General features: G+C 41.7%; 1 protein-coding gene and 1 pseudogene across 3 annotated transcripts; one reads left to right on the top strand and one right to left on the bottom strand.

The window, feature by feature from the left end:
- Nucleotides 1-10916: 10916 nt before the first annotated feature.
- On the bottom strand, nt 10917-12150 carry LOC124655974 (annotated as a pseudogene).
- Nucleotides 12151-14385: 2235 nt separating this feature from the next.
- Nucleotides 14386-17382, top strand: LOC124654248 (DNA-binding protein MNB1B-like). Of its 3 annotated transcripts, none has more exons than XM_047193267.1 (8): nt 14386-14627; nt 14723-14779; nt 14931-15062; nt 15163-15220; nt 15339-15383; nt 15467-15550; nt 15791-15874; nt 17017-17382. In XM_047193267.1, exons 1-7 carry the CDS (start codon nt 14566-14568, stop codon nt 15842-15844), a joined length of 492 nt encoding a protein of 163 aa, XP_047049223.1. In that variant the 5' UTR covers nt 14386-14565; the 3' UTR covers nt 15845-15874; nt 17017-17382. The 3 variants fall into 3 exon arrangements, with proteins under 3 accessions (XP_047049223.1, XP_047049222.1, XP_047049221.1); XM_047193266.1 differs by having other exon boundaries at nt 17020-17382; XM_047193265.1 differs by having other exon boundaries at nt 17089-17382.
- Nucleotides 17383-18718: the final 1336 nt, after the last annotated feature.

An 18718-nucleotide genomic window follows, 5' to 3' on the forward strand; every position in this document is an offset into this window, starting at 1 on the left:
AAAACACAAAACTAAGATAAGGAGAGGTTGCTACAGTAGTAAACAACTTCCAAGACACAAAATAAAAACAAAGTACTGTAGGTAAAAACATGGGTTGTCTCCCATAAGCGCTTTTCTTTAACGCCTTTCAGCTAGGCGCGAAAGTGTGTATCAAGTATTATCAAGAGATGAAGCATCAACATCATAATTTGTTCTCATAATGGAATCAAAAGGTAACTTCATTCTCTTTCTAGGGAAGTGTTCCATACCTTTCTTGAGAGGAAATTGATATTTTATATTACCTTCCTTCATATCAATAGTAGCACCAACGGTTCGAAGAAAAGGTCTTCCCAATATGATGGGACAAGATGCATTGCATTCAATATCCAAGACAACAAAATCAACGGGGACAAGGTTATTGTTAACGGTAATGCGAACATTATCAACTTTCCCCAAAGGTTTCTTTGTAGAATGATCGGCAAGATTAACAACCAAATAACAATTTTTCAGCGGTGGCAAGTCAAGCATGTTATAGATTTTCTTAGGCATAACCGAAATACTTGCACCAAGATCACATAAAGCATTACAATCAAAATGTTTAACCTTCATCTTAATGATGGGCTCCCAACCATCCTCTAGCTTTTTAGGAATAGAGGCTTCGCGCTCTAGTTTCTCTTCTCTAGCTTTTATGAGAGCATTTGTAATATGTTGCGTGAAAGCCAAATTTATAGCACTAGCATTAGGACTTTTAGCAAGTTTTTGCAAGAACTTTATAACTTCAGAGATGTGGCAATCATCAAAATTCAAACCATTATAATCTAAAGCAATGGGATCATCATCCCCAATGTTGGAAAAAATTTCAGCAGCTTTATCACAAGCGGTTTCAGCGAGTTTTAGCGGTTTCGAGCGAGTTTCTCGCGCTTTGCATTAGAAGTGGAAACATTGCTAACACCAATTCTTTGATTAGTATTAGTAGGAGGTGCAGCAACATGTGTAACATTAGCATTATTAGTGGCGGTAATAGTCCAAACTTTAGCTACATTCTTCTCTTTAGCTAGTTTTTCATTTTCTTCTCTATCCCACCTAGCACGCAGTTCAGCCATTAATCTTATATTCTCATTAATTCTAACTTGGATGGCATTTGCTGTAGTAACAATTTTATTATGATGATTCTCATTAGGCATAACTTTTGATTTCAAAAGATCAACATCAGCAGCAAGACTATCGACTTTAGAAGCAAGTATATCAATTTTCCCAAGCTTTTCTTCAACAGATTTGTTAAAAGCGGTTTGTGTACTAATAAATTCTTTAAGCATAGCTTCAAGTCCAGGGGTGAATTCCTATTATTGTTGTAAGAATTCCCATAAGAATTAGCATAGCCGTTGCCATTATTATAAGGATATGGCCTATAGTTGTTACTAGAATTGTTCGGTAAGCATTGTTGTTGAAATTATTATTTTTAATGAAGTTTACATCAACATGTTCTTCTTGTGCAACCAATGAAGCTAACGGAACATTATTAGGATCAATATTAGTCCTATCATTCACAAGCATAGACATAATAGCATCAATCTTATCACTCAAGGAAGAGGTTTCTTCGACAGAATTTACCTTCTTACCTTGTGGAGCTCTTTCCGTGTGCCATTCAGAGTAGTTGATCATCATATTATCAAGAAGCTTTGTTGCTTCACCAAGAGTGATGGACATAAAGGTACCTCCAGCAGCTGAATCCAATAAATTCCGCGAAGAAAAATTTAGTCCTGCATAGAAGGTTTGGATGATCATCCAAGTAGTCGAGTCCATGTGTTGGGCAGTTTTTAACCAAAGATTTCATTCTTTCCCAAGCTTGAGCAACATGTTCAGTATCTAATTGTTTAAAATTCATTATGCTACTCCTCAAAGATATAATTTTAGCAGGGGGATAATATCTACCAATAAAAGCATCCTTGCATTTAGTCCATGAATCAATACTATTCTTAGGCAGAGATAGCAACCAATCTTTAGCTCTTCCTCTTAATGAGAAAGGAAACAATTTTAATTTTATAATGTCACCATCTACATCCTTATACTTTTGCATTTCACACAATTCAACAAAATTATTAAGATGGGCAGTAGCATCATCAGAACTAACACCGAGAAAATTGCTCTCGCATAACAAGATTCGATAAAGCGGGTTTAATTTCAAAGAATTCTGCTGTAGTAGCGAGTGGAGCAATACGTGTGCATAAGAAATCATTATTATTTGTGGTTGTGAAGTCACACAACTTAGTATTTTTAGGGTTGGCCATTTTAGCAACAGTAAATAAAGCAAACTAGATAAAGTAAATGCAAGTAAACTAATTTTTTTGTGTTTTCGATATAGCAAACAAGATAGCAAATAAAGTAAAACTAGCAACTAATTTTTTTGTATTTTGATTTAGTGCAGCAAACAAAGTAGTAAATAAAACTAAGCAAGACAAAAACAAAGTAAAGAGATTGGGAAGTGGAGACTCCCTTGCAGCGTGTCTTGATCTCCCGACAACGGCGCCGAAAAAGTCTGCTTGATACGCGTTCAGCACGCGTCCGTTGGGAACCCCAAGAGGAAGGTGTGATGCATACAGCGGCAAGTTTCCCTCAGTATGAAACCAAGGTTATCGAACCAGTAGGAGCCAAGAAGCATGTTGAAGGTTGATGGCGGCGGGATGTAGTGCGGCGCAACACTAGAGATTCCGGCGCCAACGTGGAACCTGCACAACACAACCAAAGTACTTTGCCCCAACGAAACAGTGAGGTTGTCAATCTCACCGGCTTGCTGTAACAAAGGATTAACCGTATTGTGTGGAAGATGATTGTTTGCAGAAAACAGTAGAACAAGTATTGCGGTAGATTGTATTTCGATAAAGAGAATTGGACCGGGGTCCACGAGTTCACTAGAGGTGTCTCTCCCATAAGATAAATAGCATGTTGGGTGAACAAATTACGGTTGGGCAATTGACAAATAGAGAGGGCATGACCATGCACATACATATCATGATGAGTATAGTGAGATTTAATTGGGCATTACGACAAAGTACATAGACCGCCATCCAAGCTGCATCTATGCCTAAAAAGTCCACCTTCGAGGTTATCATCCGAACCCCTCCGGTATTAAGTTGCAAAGCAACGGACAATTGCATTAAGTATGGTGCGTAATGTAATCAACAACTACATCCTTAGACATAGCATCAATGTTTTATCCCTAGTGGCAACAACACAACACAACCTTAGAACTTTACGTCACTTTGTCCCGGTGTCAATGCGGGCATGAACCCACTATCGAGCATAAATACTCCCTCTTAGAGTTACAAGCATCTACTTGGCCGAGAGCATCTACTAGTAACGGAGAGCATGCAAGATCATAAACAACACATAGATATAACTTTGATAATCAACATAACAAGTATTCTCTATTCATCGGATCCCAACAAACGCAACATATAGAATTACAGATAGATGATCTTGATCATGTTAGGCAGCTCACAAGATCCGACAATGAAGCACAATGGGGAGAAGACAACCATCTAGCTACTGCTATGGACCCATAGTCCAGGGGTAGACTACTCACACATCACTCCGGAGGCGACCATGGCGGTGTAGAGTCCTCCGGGAGATGAATCCCCTCTACGGCGGGGTGCCGGAGGCGATCTCCTGGATCCCCGAGATGGGATCGGCGGCGGCGGCGTCTCGGTAAGGTTTTCCGTATCGTGGCTCTCGGTGCGGGGGTTTCGTCATGGAGGCTATTTGTAGGCGGAAGGGCGAGGTCAAGAGGCGGCACGAGGGCCCCACACCACGGGGCCGCGCGGCCAAGGGGGCCGCGCCGCCCTAGGGTGTGGCCCCCTCGTGGCCCCTCTTCGTCTCCTCTTCGGACTTCCGGAAGCTTCGTGGTAAAATAGGACCACTGGGCGTTGATTTCGTCCAATTCGAGAATATTTCGTTACTAGGATTTACGAAACCAAAAACAGCGAGAAAACAACAAGCGGTACTTCGGCATCTTGTTAATAGGTTAGTTCCAGAAAATGCACGAATATGACATAAAGTGTGCATAAAACATGTAGATAACATCAATAATGTGGCATGGAACATAAGAAATTATCGATACGTTGGAGACGTATCAGATCCCTGCTGAAACTATTGGGAGCAGTCATAGATATGGGAGAAGGCACCCTAAAATTCACCTCTACACCGGGGGAAGACATGTATTCCCTAAATCAAAGAGTAAGAAAAAGAACAAGAAAGGTAAGGGTAAAGCCCAAGGTAATGTTGATACACCACCTCTTGATAACACTTGATATACACTTTCTGCGCCTAGCTGAAAGGCGTTAAAGAAAAGCGCTTATGGGAGACAACCCATGTTTTTACTACAGTACTTTTATTTTATATTTGAGTCTTGGAAGTTGTTACCCTGTAGCAACCTCTCCTTATCTTAGTTTTGTTGCATAGTTGTGCCAAGTAAAGTCGTTGATAGTAAGGTTCATACTAGATTTGGATTCTCGCGCGAGAAACAGATTTCTTTGCTGTCACGAATTTGGGCAAAATTCTCTGTAGGTAACTCAGAAAATTAGCCAATTTACGTGAGTGATCCTCAGATATGTACGCAACTTTCATTAAATTTGAGCATTTTCATTTGAGCAAGTCTGGTGCCTCTTAGAAATTCGTCTTTACGAACTGTTCTGTTTTGACAGATTCTGCCTTTTATTTCGCATTGCCTGTTTTGATATGCTTGATGGATTTTTCGATTCCATTAACTTTCAGTAGCTTTGTGCAATGTCCAGAAGTCTTCAGAATGATTATGTCACCTCTGAACATGTAAATTTTGATTGTGCACTAACCCTCTAATGAGTTGTTTTGAGTTTGGTGTGGAGGAAGTTTTCAAGGATCAAGAGAGGAGGATGATACAATATGATCAAGGAGAGTGAAAGCTCTAAGCTTGGGGATGCCCCGGTGGTTCACCCCTGCATATTTCAAGAAGACTCAAGCGTCTAAGCTTGGGGATGCCCAAGGCATCCCCTTCTTCATCGACAACATTATCAGGTTCCTCTAGTGAAACTACATTTTTATTCCATCACATCTTATGTACTTTGCTTAGAGCGTCGGTTTGTTTTTGTTTTTGTTTTGTTTGAATAAAATGGATCCTAGCATTCTTTGTGTGGGAGAGAGACACGCTCCGCTGTTGCATATGGACAAATATGTCCTTAGGCTTTACTCATAGTATTCATGGCGAAGGTTGAATCTTCTTCGTTAAATTGTTATATGGTTGGAAACGGGAAATGCTACATGTAGTAATTGGTAAAATGTCTTGGATAATTTGATACTTGGAAATTGTTGTGCTCATGTTTAAGCTCTTGCATCATATACTTTGCACCTATTAATGAAGAAATACATAGAGCTTGCTAAAATTTGGTTTGCATAATTGGTCTCTCTAAAGTCTAGATAATTTCTAGTAAGGATTGAACAACAAGGAAGACGGTGTAGAGTCTTATAATGTTTACAATATGTCTTTTATGTGAGTTTTGCTGCACCGGTTCATCCTTGTGTTTGTCTCAAATAGCCTTGCTAGCCTAAACCTTGTATCGAGAGGGAATACTTCTCATGCATCCAAATCCTTGAGCCAACCACTATGCCATTTGTGTCCACCATACCTACCTACTACATGGTATTTCTCCGCCATTCCAAAGTAAATTGCTTGAGTGCTACCTTTAAAATTTCTATCATTTACCTTTACAATATATAGCTCATGGGACAAATAGCCTAAAAACTATTGTGGTATTGAATATGTACTTATGCACTTTATCTCTTATTAAGTTTCTTGTTGTGCGATAACCATGTTCCTGGGGACGCCATCAACTACTCTTTGTTGAATATCATGTGAGTTGCTATGCATGTCCGTCTTGTCTGAAGTAAGGGAGATTTACCACTTATTTAATGGTTAGAGCATGCATAATGTTAGAGAAGAACATTGGGCCGCTAACTAAAGCCATGAACCATGGTGGAAGTTTCAGTTTTGGACAAATATCCTTAATCTCATATGAGAACATTAATTGTTGCTAAATGCTTATGCATTAAAGAGGAGTCCATTATCTGTTGTCTATGTTGTCCCGGTATGGATGTCTAAGTTGAGAATAATCAAAAGCGAGAAATCCAATGCGAGCTTTCTCCTTAGACCTTTGTACATGCGGCATAGAGGTACCCCTTTGTGACACTTGATTAAAACATATGTATTGCAATGATAATCTCGGTAATCCAAGCTAATTAGGACAAGGTGCGGGCACTATTAGTATACTATGCATGAGGCTTGCAACTTGTAAGATATAATTTACATGATACATATGCTTTATTACTACCGTTGACAAAATTGTTTCTTGTTTTCAAAACCAAAGCTCTAGCACAAATATAGCAATCGATGCTTCCTCTGCGAAGGGCCTTTCTTTTACTTTTATGTTGAGTCGGTTCACCTATCTCTCTCCACCTCAAGAAGCAAACACTTGTGTGAACCGTGCATTGATTCCTACATACTTGCATATTGCACTTGTTATATTACTTTACATTGACAATATCCATGAGATATACATGTTATGAGTTGAAAGCAACCGCTGAAACTTCATCTTCCTTTGTGTTGCTTCAATACCTCTACTTTGATTTATTGCTTTATGAGTTAACTCTTATGCAAGACTTATTGATGCTTGTCTTGAAAGTACTATTCATGAAAAATCTTTGCTTTATGATTCATTTGTTTACTCATGTCATTACCATTGCTTTGATCGCTGCATTCATTACATATGCTTACAATAGTATGATCGAGGTTATGATGGCATGTCACTCCAGAAATTATCTTTGTTATCGTTTACCTACTCGGGACGAGTAGGAACTAAGCTTGGGGATGCTGATACGTCTCCGACGTATCGATAATTTCTTATGTTCCATGCCACATTATTGATGATACCTACATGTTTTATGCATACTTTATGTCATATTTATGCATTTTCCGGCACTAACCTATTAACGAGATGCCGAAGAGCCGATTCTTTGTTTTTTGCTGTTTTTGGTTTCAGAAATCCTAGTAAGGAAATATTCTCGGAATTGGATGAAATCAACGCCCAGGGGCCTATTTTGCCACGAAGCTTCCATGAGACCGAAGAGGAGACGAAGTGGGGCCACGGGGCGCCGCCACACTAGGGCGGCGCGGCCCAAGGGGGGCCCGCGCGGCCCTAGCGTGTGGGGCCTCCGTGACGCCTCCTGACCTGCCCTTCCGCCTACTTAAGTCTTCGTCGACAATAGCCCCAGTATCGAGAGCCACGATACGGAAAACCTTCCAGAGACGCCGCCGCCGCCAATCCCATGTCGGGGGATTCAGGAGATCGCCTCCGGCACCCTGCCGGAGAGGGGAATCATCTCCCGGAGGACTCTTCACCGCCATGGTCGCCTCCGGAGTGATGAGTGAGTAGTTCACCCCTGGACTATGGGTCCATAGCAGTAGCTAGATGGTCGTCTTCTCCTAATTATGCTTCATTGTCGGGTCTTGTGAGCTGCCTAACATGATCAAGATCATCTATATGTAATGCTACATGTTGTGTTTGTTGGGATCCGATGGATAGAGAATACTATGTTATGTTGATTATCAATTTATACCTATGTGTTGTTTATGATCTTGCATGCTCTCCGTTATTAGTAGAGGCTCTGGCCAAGTTTTTACTCTTAACTCCAAGAGGGAGTATTTATGCTCGATAGTGGGTTCATGCCTCCATTAAATCTGGGACAGTGACAGAAAGTTCTAAGGTTGTGGATGTGCTTGTTGCCACTAGGGATAAAACATTGATGCTATGTCCGAGGATGTAGTTATTGATTACATTACGCACCATACTTAATGCAATTGTCTGTTGTTTGCAACTTAATGCTGGAAGGGGTTCGGATGATAACTTTGAAGGTGGACTTTTTAGGCATAGATGCATGCTGGATAGCGGTCTATGTACTATGTCGTAATGCCCAATTAAATCTCACTATACTCATCATATCATGTATGTGCATGGTCATGCCCTCTTTATTTGTCAATTGCCCAACTGTAATTTGTTTACCCAACATGCTATTTATCTTATGGGAGAGACACCTCTAGTGAACTGTGGACCCTGGTCCATCCTTTTACATCGAATACAATCTACTGCAATACTTGTTCTACTGTTTTCTGCAAACAATCATCATCCACACTATACATCTAATCCTTTGTTACAGCAAGCCGGTGAGATTGACAACCTCACTGTTACGTTGGGGCAAAGTACTTTGGTTGTGTTGTGCAGGTTCCACGTTGGCGCCGGAATCCTGGTGTTGCGCCGCACTACATCTCGCCGCCATCAACCTTCAACGTGCTTCTTGACTCCTACTGGTTCGATAAACCTTGGTTTCTAACTGAGGGAAACTTACTGCTGTACGCATCACACCTTCCACTTGGGGTTCCCGACGGTCGCGTGATGTACGCGTGTCAGTGATCTCTTACAATTTCATGCATTGAGATCACTTTTACTCCCCTTTTGATGAAAACAATACATTGCTTCGCCTTGTATATTTTTCTCTCTATACAAATTATTTTTAGCTTCTAATATTTTCAGCAAGTAAATGTTACAAATGCTTATCCAGCATTATTTCCATCTTCCTAAATTACACACTATTTCTAATATTTTCAGCAAGTAACAACTGTTCTTTCTAATATTTTTTGCACCTTTAAATGCAGTTGTTGTGGCTATTCATTTCAGGTCAGTATATGCAATCTATGCTTTTCTTGCCATTGTGTTGTGTTTTATTTGGCTTCTCTAACTGACCTTGGTTTTTGAGCCCAAATATATTTTGGTTATTTTATATATAAGTACATGTATATACTTATTTGGTTTGACATTCCATTGTAGCCAATACGGAGAAGTTTAACATTTGCCGCATCTATTACTTACCTGCTATATTGGATGGAAGACCTACTAAAATAGTAGCAGTATGTTCTTTTGCAAGTCACAAAATGTGGCAAAACTATTCAAGATCGGTCTGGCCAGGTAATTGTCTGCATATTATCCATGTTTGTTCATAGTTATATGTGCTCAATATGCTTTTTTTCTTCATGGTTTACTCAACTCGCATGCCAGCCCATTCCATCCCTCGCCTAGGATGTGAAGTAACCACCGGAACCATCTGACATGTCTTCATCGGATAAGAGGTGACCCGTCTTCTTCCTTGCAAAAACCAGTTTTTGTGTACATGTATATATAGAGTATACCTCGCGCAGCACTAGCTTGAACTAAGTTCATTATAATTGTTCCCAGAATCAGGCAGCCGTCAGAGAAAGGTTTGTTGGATCTGCAGCCCAAGAAAAACTAAGTTCATCCAATTATGTGTAGGATTTTTTTTTTGTATTACGATATGGCCATCGGTGTTACTCTTGTGTCGTTTGCATGCTCTGGACTATGAAGGTTGTGGTGTTCACTGTTGTACTCTTATTGTAAATTTGAACTAGCTCTATTTCTTCCTCCATGCAATTCCTCTGTTAGCTATTTTTTACTTTCATGTGTGCAAAATTTCTTTGGCGAGGGACTTCTTGCCAAACTGCATAATTTGTGAGTTCTGCTTCTTATGTAAATCAATAAATGTATTGATTGTTGATGATACTTCCAAATATTTGAATTATTCATTTGACATGTCTTTTGAAACATTGTATTGATAAGGCCTTGCTGTTTGACATGTTTTTGAAACCCATGACCATGGAAATGTGACACCTTCAAGGAAAGTACACTGGTTTAGGATTTCGGTTATACCTTTGTTGCACACTTGCTGCGGCCAAAACCCAGCAGGTTGGCCATCATATGTATTCAGTGTGACACCTTCACTGCCGCAACCAAGGCCCAGTAAGTTTAGCATCATATGTATTCGGTGTGACACCTTCAAGGAAAGTACACTAATTTAGGATTAAAATCATGTATACTTTTATTTTAAATAATTGACAAATGTCATGTAGCATACAAGAAACTTCAAAGCCTGGCAGCTAGCCATCACACCATTTACCTGCTCCATTGTTCTGATTCGACCCTTACTCCGATCAAGCGTATCATAATCACTTTGCTTTCTTAGGAAGAAAGAACTTAATCTGAAATTTTGAAAGCTTTTCATAAAAATAAGCCCCAATGTAAATTATGTGTAGGAAAAAGGGTATGCAAGGACACAGCCCCAACCTACCACTAAAACTCAGGGCCTGAGTTTCTTATCAAGAACATATATCACACATAAAACAAATAATCCAAGGAAGATCTTGTATTACATGGTGTTTCTACTTGTTTTCCTTTTAGATACTATGATTACATGCATGTTTCTAATTTGCTGAATTAGACCCAGTAACGTTATGAGAAAGTTTGAATTGTCACTGCATTTCATCACTACCATTTTGAATGATGCGTTCATGCCATTTTAGGCGAATCATACAAGTTTGTGAAACTAAAGAAGACATGCCAAAATACAGACTTGGAATATCACAAGACCAATATATTCCTGGAACCTGCAAAAGATAAAGCAGCAAATTACTCACCGAGGAACCAGTAAATTTGATGTTCGAGTTGGGGGCTACGAATATAAACCAGATTTCAGTTCTAAGACTCATGCAGAAGATAAATTCAGTTACCCAATAAGGTGGGGAGGCCGTCGGCGATTCACCCCGGGAGGCCTGCGACACGACCAATATGCCAAGCGGGCGTCCTCGCCGGCGTCCCTCGGCTCTTATTCCGATTTATCGGCGTGTCCCACGGGAAGAGGAGGCCGACTCGTGGAGCCCTCGATGTGGGATGCATGCGGCCGCTGATGCTGGTGGAGATGAGTCCCGGGCCTCCGCGTCCGCCGATGTCGGCGCTGGCGCTAGGTCACCCGCGAGCATGCCGGAGCTCGGCGCCCACATGGGCACTTCAGCGACCAGATTCAACGAGGCGAACCACGGGCACCTTGAAGGCGCCCACGGGGACCTGGGTCATCAGGCTCGAGGAGTCGTCGAGCAGCTCCGGGCGGGACCCTAGCATCTGCAGTAGGGCCTGCAGGCCATGGCACTCGTTCGGGAGGTAGATGTACAAGGAGAATCACCGTCGGCTCTTGCCGTTGCGTCTACCGAGCGTGTGCGGGAGCCTGAGCACCTTGTAGCCGGAACGGCAGGCTGCCGCTTGCCGCTCGACATGAAGGGCGCGAGGACGTGGTGGCCGAAGGCGTGCATGTAGAAGGTCGAACTTGCTGCGCCAGGCGCCCTTGAAGTAGATCGCATTCCCGAGGATAGCCACCATGTAGCTGTTGATGGTGCCTTGGGGCACGAGCTCCGTGATCCTGCCGTCACGCTCTCGAACCGCTGGTTGATCTCGGCTCTCGCTTCCTCGGGCATGAAGCAGATTAATTGTGAGAGATTGGAGTCGAGCATTGGGGCGAATTCCTGGGAAAAAGCTGCAACGATCGACAGGGGCGGACTGGGACTCACCATTGCTTTGAAGGACGCCGGGCGCGTCTGGGAGCGGTAGTGCTCGGAGACGACGGCGGTGTAGCCGGCCTTGAGGCGCATCGCGTCGTCGACCCACACGCCGTTGGCGAACCGCACCGTGGGCTCCCCGTCGTCGCCGGCGGTGTCGGAGAGGACGGGCAGCGCGACGTGCAATGCGAGCGCCGCGTGGGCGCGGCCGCCAGCGGGGCCGAGGAAGGCGACGATCTGGTCGAGCGTGTCGCCCTTGGCTCCCGCGCCGAGCAGCGCCAGCGCAGCGTGGATGGAGAGCGGAGAAGAGCAGGGGCGTGTGAGTCTCCTGCCGACGATGGAGACGAAGGGAAAGGGCGGCCTCACGTGGTTGGGAGAGAGCAGCGGTGGGGAGTGAGCTGCCGACCACTCAATAGGGAGCGGTGGGGAGGAGACTGGAGAGAGAGAGCTACAGAGCGTGGCTTGTCCTTTTTCTTTTGTAAGCTCATTTACTCATGTTCGATTCAGCATGTTTGCAAACTGTTTGGTTAGTACCGATGCAACAGACACGCTCTAATTGCGACTTAGTCAACACTCAGCATGTCTTTGTAATGGAACACAACGTGATCCTTTCAAGAAAATAAACTTGCATACAAAAGTGGTAACGTAATCATCTTTGAAAGCAAAAATAGAAGAAAAAAACATACTTCCATCGTTCCATAAAAACATTTATCTAAATTTAAGTACCTAGATATATTTAAATTAGACAAAGTAACGAAATATTTATGGAACGGGGGAGTATTAAACTAAATATGATATATGTTTGTACATCGCCAATTTTGAGTGAACACGTGTGTGGATCTTTCTGTAACACACACGATTTCATCGTCGGGCCATGAAACCTATCTAAGTGGCTCCAAATAAAAAAGTTGATAAAAGAAGGAAAATATGAAATACATGTTTATAATATAGATTAACAGGGCTATGCTTACGCTTACTGATCAGATTGAAAAATGAGCTATTTTTTGCAAACAATAAGTTACCCTCAAACCATGAATGATGCAACAAGCTTATGTATATGTTGCTTTTGCTTCTCCTTCCTTACTTCTAATGCTCCTGATAAAACTGGAGTGTTGGTTATTGTAATATATATTTCTCTATTTCCATGATTGTTTATAAGAATGTGCTGCTTCCTTTATGATTCCATGTGTTTTATCCTAATTTCATCCTATTAACTTAGTTTTGTGAAACCTAAGCAATGTATATCATTCAACTACCTGAAATTTATCATTGCTACACAAACTGTAAATCAGTGAGGATTACACGGGATCGTGCACCAAGGTGGCGTTAATATATATCTCCACCGGCAGTGTTAGATGGACCGCTGATGTGACAACACCCAATCTCCGCCACCACCAGCGGAAGGACAGCCGTCACGCATGTGTTCCATCTCCGCCACCACCATCGGCGGTACACCGCTCCATCGACTGTCAGCGTGGCCGTACCCGATCTCCACCGAAAATGCTCGCTCGCATGCCAGCTAAACTGTATTTCTATTCTCTCACTCTCCAAGCCCACAATGACAAAAGACCATTTGGATTGGCTCAAGGAGTAAAAACAGTTCAAATCTCCACATGAAAAGTACGTGCAATAACACGTTTATATCCTATAATATTATCTACTCATATCACTTCAAAAAAAAAATCAACATAACATAACCATTGAATTAGAATTAGGTTTAGATTTTATGTGCGGTGTGGCCTCTAAAGACCGAACTGCAGCGAGCTTAGCTTTTGGTGTATTATATTTTGCTTTTTTTCTGATTGTGCATAAAAAATATTGTTATGTTCTGATTTCGTGTGTTCATCTTATTAACTTTGTTTTCTAAATCTATATTCCCATAGATCAGTTCGAATTTCACGGGATCGTGCGCCAAGGCGCACATTTAAATCTAGTTGAGTTGAAAGCTTGCCTAGAGGGCCTTTTACATGGACACTGTCCGATGTCAGCTTTCCATCATTATTGATATAGACTGTAGTCACTGAATTGGTCTCAGCTGTTCTTGCTAAGGATCAAGATAGATCCTTGTACTTGCATATTATCTAGAGATTAAAGCCTTGGCATGCTAAGGTGGTGTTTGCAGTCTTGTAGAAGTAGATTGCGGGCAGGTTAAGGTAGTCACTGCCTTGAAAATTTTGCAAGATCAAAGCATAGAACTAGTGTCTCAGTTCGGGTCCTGCTGTCGCTCGTCAGGAGATCGAACTAGAGGCATCGATAACCCTTGCTGCTTAATAAGATTTGTTTTTACCGGTTAAACAAAGAGTACTGTAGGCACAAGTCCTACCAAGACATCGTTTTTTGCTAAAATTTGTATTGTGCATCCATGTGTATCCGGTTTATCATGATTAACATATTTGGTAATGAAATTTCTTCTTCATTTTTTTGCCGTAGCCAGAAATCCTACTTTATTTGGAGCCAAGACATAGTTTTTGCTAAAATTTGTATCGTGCATCTATGTGTATCGGGTTTATCATGATTAACATATTTGGTAATGGAAATTTCTTTATCTTATGTTCAATGGGATGGTTAAGTTTTTTTTGGGTGGGGGCGATAGCGGGGTCGTTAAGTTGAATGAAATATTTTTGCTATGTATCTATTTATTAGGGAAGTTTTTTTTTTTTTGCTATGTATCTATGCAGTGAAAATTTTCCATTCTACCATAGTTATGCCCTTACAGGGCCCATATTTCGTTTTACCCTGGGCCTTGAAAAGTCAGGACCGGCCCTGGCTAGGTCGTAAGAGAGATCTCGGAGGACTCGACTTATTATCAAAGTCGGTGTTTGCCAAAATAAAAGTATCAAACTCGGGTTTCCTCTTTTATGAAGATTGTAATAAAACCTACCCGCAAAAGGTAGAGATTGTAATATATCCTCTAAAGGTCAAAACGAACCAGGGCTTGGCTTCATTTGGCCCAGTACCTGACATAAGGGCAAAGAGGCAATTTCCTCAATTCCCCAATCTCCCAAACCCTAGCTGAGCTGCGGGTCGCCAGCCTCTCGTCTACCGTTCTCAATTCGGGCGCTCGATTACTGGGTTCGCCTCGCGCCGATCTCACCTGTTGTTCAGACATGAAGCCTTGCAAGCAGATCGCATCCATGGGAGCCGCCGCCACGGACGAGGCCGACAGCAGGTAAGAATCCAAACCGAATCTTGTTTCTGCGATGCAAGAGACATTGCTAGTTTTGTGTGCGTCGAGCGATCCATAAACCTTTGATTCCTACGCAGGGTGGCAGCGATGAGCGATGCAATCCAATCGAGGAAGGGGAAGAAGGCCAAGGGCAAGTAAGAGTTCAACGGGGGATTTGACAATTTGCCACACTTTTTTTTCGCAATTTGATTATTTGCCACAGGAAAATCGATTTGTTCGTGTGATGCAACATATAGATGTTAATTTTGGTGCGTCGACCCATGACATTTTCGATGTTCCACCCAGGTTGGCGGTGAAGAGCAATGGAGCGGAGAAGCCCAAGACCCATGACTTTTCCGATGTTTCACGCTTGCTGGGCGTGATGAACATTGCAGAGGAAAAGTCAGAGGATGAATCGCTCGCCCTGTTCATCTACCAGTAAGATGAGATCCTCCACGTTTTTCAGATTGCTGTTTTTTTTTTTTTTTTTTTGCTTTTCTGGACGGGCGCTGATTTATTTGACCATTTGGTTGGTTAGGGACCAATTTTGGATGCAGAACTTCAAAGGCGTCTATGACAAGCCGTCCGTAGATGCTGTCAGTTCAATCCCTCAATGCCTCCTGCCCTCCTTGCCTCTATCTGCAGGCATAATGATTCGTTTCCATTGTTTCGTGGATAAATTGATAATTTGTTTGTTTCTTGTAAAATTTTCAGATTCGTAAGGTAGCTGCTGAAAACTGGAAATTCTTTAACGATTCGGTAAGGCAGCTTCTAATCTTCTGCAACTTTTGCGGTGCTGATTTGTTGCTGATACTTATACATGGATGGGTCTGTGTTTGCAGGACAAGGCCCCTTATGTAGCCAGGGCACGCATTAACAAAATATTCATGGCTGAGGCAGTCGCTAAGGTTCACGAGTTAAAGAAGGTTGTGACAAAGACCTAGCGCTTTTACCTATTTTTAGATAACTTTACCGTGCTAAGCTAAGCATCCTCTGCAGATATAATGCTCTTTCATCACATATATTATATCCAATAACAATAGATAATATCATCTACTTTACCTTTCATTGAAAGAATACTTAAACTGTTTGTGTTTGCACATTTAATTTTCTTTCTTGTTGATCAAGCTTCTCATTGAACTTTTATGGATTTCTTTCCCTTATAGACACTGAAGTTGACGCACCTGATGACGAACAAGATGATGAATCTGAAAATGTGAACACACAAGATCTCTGATGTGTTTGAATAGGTGATTTGCATGTCCCCTTGTTTTGTTTTTTAAGGTGTCTGTTGTATGGATTTGATTAATTTCTGAACTAGCTAGGTTTTAGATTTACTCATGTAGCTATGATTTAGATAACCCATATGCTCCTGCTTTCCTACTCTATGGGCCTCTCTCATATGCATGTTAATACAAAGTAAGGCTCACCTGACTTGATTATCTTGAAAGTTCAGTATTTGCCTCTAACGTAGGCACTGATGGTACCATGTGTTGCCATAAACAGGAGAACATGATTGTCAGCAATAGAAGTAAAACGTGTGCTGACACATTAAGTTAGCTCTATTCTTGTTCATTCAGTGTTTATATATTTTTTGGTCTAGTAACAATGCTGAAATAATTCAGCTTTCAGTTGGATAACCTTTTTTATAATTTTCACAATGAGTTAGATACCATAGCTCATGCTTTCAAATCTGTGAGCCTAATTCTCACTTGAATTGATTATCAACCTGAAGCTTGGGATCATATGTAGCCAAAAAACAAGAGATTATGAATTTATGATCGCCAACAAAAGAAGTTGATCTCGTGCCAACATAAATAAACTGGTCTTGTTTGTTCAGTGTTTCCATTATTGGTTTTGTCCAGTAATGTTGAAACCATAGTAGCCATGTTTCCGAGTCGAAGGGAACAAGGGACGGAAGTCAAAGTCCCAAAATTGTGAGATATAACTTTGTCAGCTTTTCCATTAATGGGCAGTAGAAGTCTGTTTTTATTGTTTCCAATACCTTTGAGCTGTGCCTACCTTATGTTGGTTTATAGGTGGCATGCTATTGGAATCGGTTTTGTTTTGGCCTTGTAGTTGGCATGAGAATGAACTAAACTTACTACTCCCTCTGTTCCATTTTATAGGGAACAGAGGTAGTACTGATTAATTTTGTTGTGTTTCTGTTCCGTAGAACAAAACAGCGCTCTTTTGCTATCACTTACATCTTGTGTTGATAATATCATCCTTTGAACACCACCACCCATCACTGAAATAGCAGTTTCATTTGCTTTTGGCATTTATTTATTATCTGCCATGTTACGAGACTGTATATGATAAAGGCAAACACTGTACAAATGTAACTGAATGTTTTCAAGGTTACTAACTTTTATATGATCCATTGTTCCAGCAGAATTATTCATGTGTGAGCAACAGAGTATGGACATGATGCCAGGCTGAACACAACTTTGTTTTCTTGCAGAAATGTCTCTGTAGATCACGCAATTACTGCAACAAACTCCACAACCTGATTCTATCTGGGCCGGCACATGTAGGGTTCAGATGTGTGCGGTTCAAGCTGCCATATGACATATTAAATATGTTTGTGCTCCTGGCTTATGTTGAAACTCTTTTTTTGCATATTGTGATATTTGCTTTGTAATGTTGAATGGCCGTTTAGTTATTTCACTGTTAGAACCCTATTGCAACTCATTTTTTCGTCATTTTTGTGTGTTTTTAGGCCGAGTCTTTGTAATAAAGTAGCGTTTTACTGCTTCGTCTCAGCCCATCCCAATATTTACGTCAAAGGTTGTACTCACAGAGCTTCTGAAGCTCTCTCTCTCTCTCTTTTTTTTTTTTTTGGCAAGAACCGTGTTCTCCGGATCTGCTGACCTGTAGACGCAATTGCTTAGAAAATAAACATCGAATTTTCCATAGATCAATATCTATCAGGACATCAAGTGGGAATGAATCAGAATAGTAGACCATCAGCTAGCGCAAGCTTAATCAGTAGTAACAAGGTGATACAAGGCAAACCATAAGATATGTGCCTTGAGGAACCCAAACTGTTCTGAATCATATGACAAACAATATACTCCAGCTTCTAAAGTTCAGTGACGGAACTCTCAAAAGTCAAAACTGCACAGTAGAATCAAATGCGTGTACACTGTCGTTTGTTATAAAAACGACAAGCAAATAACGAAGAACGATAAAGGTAAACGTAGCGGAGAAACTTCCAACACAGAAAGAGAAAAACCACAGGCGCCAGCCAGCAAAACTTCACTATATCGGGGAGTATTTACAAACACCGTGGGTTATCTTATAATCTGATAAACCCTAGTCGGCGGCTTACAAGATGTATATATAGGCGGTGCCAATGATCCGTACCGTACCGCGGCGGGCTGCCGCCTCCCGCACCGCCCTTCGCAGGCGTCCCTGCAGGGCACGCCGTATGGGCTAACTTCTGACTCCGCTACGCTTCGGCCCAAGCCTCCCGCGACAGGCCTCGCTCCGCTCGTAAGAAGTTAGCCTCCCTTTAGAAGGAAAAGTCCGGTTTGAACCTGGATGCACGTGAACCCTAGTTGGAAATGCATTTTCGAAATGTGAAAAAATTCTGAAATAAAAATATCCGGGTACGTACGCATGTTTCATGTGTGCGTAGAAAGTTTTCGCGGAGAAACCACTTTTTCATTTCAGAATAAAAAAAAGACAAAATACGTCACATATATACTGCTATATAGCCCTGCAAAATTTCACTTTTTTGCCGAGACAAAATAAAATGTTTTTTCGTCACGAAACTCATGCCCAGGGCACATATTTGAGATCATCTGGGAAATCATTTTGTGTTTCGATTTTTGAAACATGTTTTGACATCACAAACGAAACTTTTCAAAAAGTGGGTTCACATGCCCCCATGTTCACAAAAGCCGATACAACACCCTTTACAATCAGGAACACACCATCGCATCAAGCATACGAATGGGAAGCAAATTGCAGATTAGTGACTAGGGGACGAGAAAAAGACAGGACAGTAGTGATACCTCTGGGGCGGAGGCGGATGCCGAGGTAGCGAGGCTGGAGCGGAGGCGAGCAGCGAGGAAGGTAGGCACTCG

Source organism: Lolium rigidum, chromosome 5 (genome assembly GCF_022539505.1).
Source record: "Lolium rigidum isolate FL_2022 chromosome 5, APGP_CSIRO_Lrig_0.1, whole genome shotgun sequence".
Lineage (NCBI taxonomy): Eukaryota > Viridiplantae > Streptophyta > Magnoliopsida > Poales > Poaceae > Lolium > Lolium rigidum.